The sequence below is a fragment of the Salvelinus alpinus genome, chromosome 27, assembly GCF_045679555.1.
Source record: "Salvelinus alpinus chromosome 27, SLU_Salpinus.1, whole genome shotgun sequence".
NCBI classification, from domain to species: Eukaryota; Metazoa; Chordata; class Actinopteri; order Salmoniformes; family Salmonidae; genus Salvelinus; species Salvelinus alpinus.
This window is the reverse complement of record NC_092112.1, coordinates 29661373-29665890: the sequence shown is the minus strand read 5'-3', so window position 1 is coordinate 29665890 and position 4518 is coordinate 29661373. Positions and strand designations below refer to the sequence as shown.

The following is a 4518-nucleotide window of genomic DNA, read 5'->3' as shown; positions in this document are numbered from 1 at the left end:
CCCACTGACTCATGTTGAGCTGGCCTGGCACAGGATGAAAACACACTCTTTCAGTCTCTCCCCTGCCTGTCCTAGATATTATGTGTTTTCCAAAGAGGCAGACATGTCCTGGCTTGTTCTCAGATGAGCACCAACTGCACAAATGTGCTGAGATGCTAAACAGGTTTATGAATATTTGTTTTGTATCACAACTATGCAGTGTCAATATACCAATGCCATTGAATCCCTTGCTAAAAATATTGTTTTAAATGTGGTGAGTCGTTCCCCAGAAACAATCCTAAACCAAATCAATTGAAGTATATATATACCTTTATTAATAGAGTATCAAAAACTAAAATCAACAGACAATAGAAATTAGTACTTCATTTGTTTCAGCGTGTAGTTTTACCTGACTTGATACAATTTGATCTTTTACATCCACTCAAACACACTTAATAATACTTTTTAGTGAACAATGTTCAAGTGAAACAAAGAAATGGATGGTGGAATAGAAAAGCAAGAAAGGTATTGAAGTATGTAAAACAGGCGTGTTATCCATCAAATGAATGATCTCAGTAGTGACCCCATCCATGACTAGCATGCCTGTTTGAACATGAAACACTGAACTACATAAAAACAAAACACATGGACACCTGAATCTCTTTCACTCTATTCATCTCAACCGTTTACTCACAAACCAACCAGAATAAACAGCCCCTTACCATAAACCACACATGGATTATTTTGAGACTTTACAGAATATACAGACGAAAGCTACTATTGATCGCAAACATTTGTAGTTTGAGCAATGAGGCTAACCAGAGTTTCTGGTTGCGCAACTGTCATGTGATGATGTCACAGCACAACCAGTGGACTGATGGGAGGGGGGTTGGTTTGGCAGTGGGCTTAAGGACTTAGTAATTGCAGATGAACACTGAGGCAATTCATGTAATCTTCCATGACTTTAAAGTGAAAACTTCAGACAAGCAGAGTGATAAATAATTCCACTTAGATATCTAGCTACTGATACCTAGTGGGTCTATTTTATAAGCTTCAATAATACATAGAAGACAATAGGAGGTGTTATTTGGTTTATATATATGGTATACAGTAACTGCACACTTTTATCTAGGTGAAGAAATTCTAATACAAATCACACAACCATATCTTCAACACTTAAGAGAAAATACTACAGATCATTATGTAATCAGGGCCTATTCCGAATACACCAGTTTACAGCGATGTAATGACTGATTTTAATTTAGGGAGGTCCAGGGCTAACAGTGCCATTGTCAGTAAGTTAGTTGAAATGCTGTCTGAATGAATCCTCATTGCATGCACTCCCTTTACTGTCCTATAACATGAGGGTTCCTCTGATATGAACTATACCTGTATATCCTGAGTTAGTAGTAGCAGCTTCAGAGGTTTTTGTTATGCAAGTCGAGGGGGAAGAAAGTGAGCTATAGACACAGCTACTACAGAATATATTCAATAAACACAACAGCAAACACTTCACACAATGATTAACCTCTTCTCTTATATGACAGTAATAACACAGCTATTAATGTCACACACGGTACACAGCCATTACTATCTCTCCACTTTAATCGTATTTTTCCTCAACAAGCATCTATCTCAACTGACCAGTGAAATCGTGTGCCTTTACCACATTGACGTAATACTTTGGTACAAAAAACAGAGAATGAGTCATCAACCTCGAATAACAATGTAAAAGATTTAAGGAAACAATAAACACATTGGATGTATTTCTATGTTTTAGTGCTTTGACATTCGCCCGACTTGCCGGAACACCACAAGCCTACCCTAGGTAGCACACGGGGTGTCCGTCCTTGTGCTGTCAAGTCCAGTTTAGGAGTGGGACGCGCAAAGCTCCTTTGTTTTTCCGGCCCGACAGAGCCTTCACTTGACGCAGGTACAGTACAGTTGCCAGAGGACAGTGAGCATCTGTCTGAGTGAGTGAGTGAGTGAGTAGTACCCTACTTCCCCCAGGAGTGTGTGGATCAGTGATGGCCACAGGTGGTTGGCACTGAGGTGTGGTGGTAGTCCAGCTGTTCCATCTGTAGGGTACCCTCCTTGATCTGCTGGATGAACAGGTTCCTCTCATCCTCGGGGGTCTGGCCGTTCTGGGCCCGTACGATGCAGGTGGGCCGGTGGAGGTTCAGCATGTAGACCAGCTGCTGCTTCTGGTTTTTCAGTTCCTCAATCTGGGCCTTCAGCTCAGAGTTCACTGACTCTAGTATCTCAGACTCCTGGAGGGGAGAAGGGAATAGTGGTTTGGTTCAATCCTGTTACTGACAGCTCCCTTGTTGGTTCCTTTTTTTAAATACTCAATTATGTTTAGTGCATTTTAGTTTGTATGTAAATACTGGAGTGTTAGTTTGCTGTTTTGAGGCAGACATTTCTATAGAGCCCTTATCTATTTATGTATTAAATAGGAGCCTCTTATCTTCAATTAAGAGTCATACAAAATAAATAGAAATCATCCTTATGGCACAATAATTAGAAAAATATTTTGAATAATTACATATATGAGATAATATAATACTTTATGTCTACTTAATAAATCACAAAATACCACTTTGCACAGTCTGGCAGCCTCTGATTCATATGAATCATCTCTCCCCATCATAATAATGTTGTACTGCCCTGTAAAAAACACACTAAACATACCTTTTGAAGGCAGTCAGTCGTCTCCTTCTTCTTATTCCTACATTTGGCAGCAGCTACTTTATTTCTTTCTCGTCTTCTTTTCCTCCTGTCACTTTCCTCTGGGATTTCCTGTTCATGACACATCAGGAAAGTGAACAACCTTGAATAATGGTAGCAACCTTCCTGACAAATGAATGATATAGCTGATCATTTAATAATGTCTGGTAGGCTATGCAATGTGTTGGTAAACCTGTAATCACAGTGATCTCATCTGTATAGATACAAATTTATTCTCACCCAATTCAGAGAATACTTAAAACATAGGCATATACCAAAAAATGAACTTTCCCCTATGTTATGTATGAATTACTATTGGTATTATGGGGGGAGTAGATATTACAGTAGGCGACTAATGTTGACATCCCTACCTCCCTCTTGACACTTGGAGCTTCAGACGTTCTGTCTGAACTTGAGCTCGCACAGTCGCTCATATCGGTGCTCAGTCCGTTGGACAGCCGCCTGTGCTGGATAGCGTGTCGCAACTCCTCCTTTACCAGGGGAGTGAAGTTGGTGAAGTCCTCGAGCGTGAGTGTTCCAGGCGGGGACAGGCAGGGTACCAAGGCTGACGCGCTGATGTCGGACAGGCTGAATCGCGGATGCTGAAGCATCATTATGAAAAACTGAAACAAAAAGTGATGCTGTGTCACATTAAGCTGACTAAGAGCGAAACAAAACATTAAACTTGGACACTCACTGGGCTGATTAAAAAACGTCAGATATGAGCAGCAATCTGCTGGTTAATGTATACCATTAGACTATTTTGGTATGATAACTAGAATGTCACTTATTCCACCAGACATAGCAGTTGCACGCTACATTTTTGCCTGACATACCAACATTACAACAATATATCGCCCTTTTAAACAATGTAACAAGCTATGCAGTCCTAACATTCTTTCTCATTGAAGTGCGTATTAATTTAGGGACAGTGAATGTGTTACAACATATCAACCAGTTGCCACAGACCATTTCAATACAACACATTAGACAATGAGAAATAAACTATACTTTGATTCACATAAACAAAGCTACGAGTAAGATTTCTAAATTTAAGCCCGTTTTCATTATGAATGGATGTCAGTCCGGCTGGCACTATGCTACACCTCTGTCGTGGCATAGAGTCGGTTTTCCTGAAAGCGCTTATCCTATATCACACCGGTATAAAGTTTTTACAACAAAAACAATTGACCCACCTGATTATGTTTTCAGTGAAGAAGTTATGTTAGTTGAAAGGCCTTTATTCTGCTCCTGGTTGTGAGGCTCTTCTGTCTGTTAAGAAAGCTACAGTTGTCGATGAAGCGTTGCATCACCCTCTTTTATAGTGAGTCGCTCTTGCTAGGCATTTACTAATAGGTGGGCGGGTCGTGGTGACGTAATCCTATTTATAGCACTTATTTGCAATGATGCAACCCAGCAACCCCGTGTAGCACACCATAACAGGGCAAGCTCAGCCCCCTTTACTCACAAGGAATTTGTCGTAACATTTCACAGCAAATAAAGACATAATAGTTTAATGATCCGTGTCGTTTTTTGTATAGTCTATACATTTTATTGTCTAGTGTCAAAAAAAGCAAAGGGATGTTGAATGTAGCAGTGAGGGGCTTGCCCATCTACCTCTTATCATATCATAACCAGCGTTCAGTGCAAAGGTACAGTACCAGTCAAAAGTTTGGACACACCTACTTTTCCAGAGTTTTTCTTTATTTTTTACTATTTTCTACATTACAGAACAGTGGCGATTTTAGCATGTAAAGTGGGATGCATGCCAGCAAAGCCACAACACAACACAACACTAAACAATACATTAAT

General features: G+C 40.0%; 1 protein-coding gene across 1 annotated transcript; it reads right to left on the bottom strand.

Moving 5' to 3' along the window:
* Positions 1–291: 291 nt before the first annotated feature.
* atf3 (activating transcription factor 3) lies at positions 292–4028 on the bottom strand. The gene is made up of 4 exons (XM_071370170.1): positions 3903–4028; positions 3078–3329; positions 2671–2778; positions 292–2249 (listed from the first exon to the last, which is right to left on the bottom strand). Exons 2-4 carry the CDS (start codon positions 3318–3320, stop codon positions 2001–2003), a joined length of 600 nt encoding a protein of 199 aa, XP_071226271.1. The 5' UTR covers positions 3321–3329; positions 3903–4028; the 3' UTR covers positions 292–2000.
* Positions 4029–4518: the final 490 nt, after the last annotated feature.

What these genes read in the sequence shown, in the direction of transcription:
- atf3 (XM_071370170.1), bottom strand. Translation starts at nt 3,320, where the DNA reads ATGATGCTTCAGCATCCGCGATTCAGCCTGTCCGACATCAGCGCGTCA. An exon ending in CTCCAAGTGTCAAGAGGGAG is followed by an intron (nt 2,779 to 3,077) that starts GTAGGGATGTCA and finishes TGTCATGAACAG; the next exon opens with GAAATCCCAGAGGAAAGTGA. An exon ending in CGACTGACTGCCTTCAAAAG is followed by an intron (nt 2,250 to 2,670) that starts GTATGTTTAGTG and finishes TCTCCCCTCCAG; the next exon opens with GAGTCTGAGATACTAGAGTC.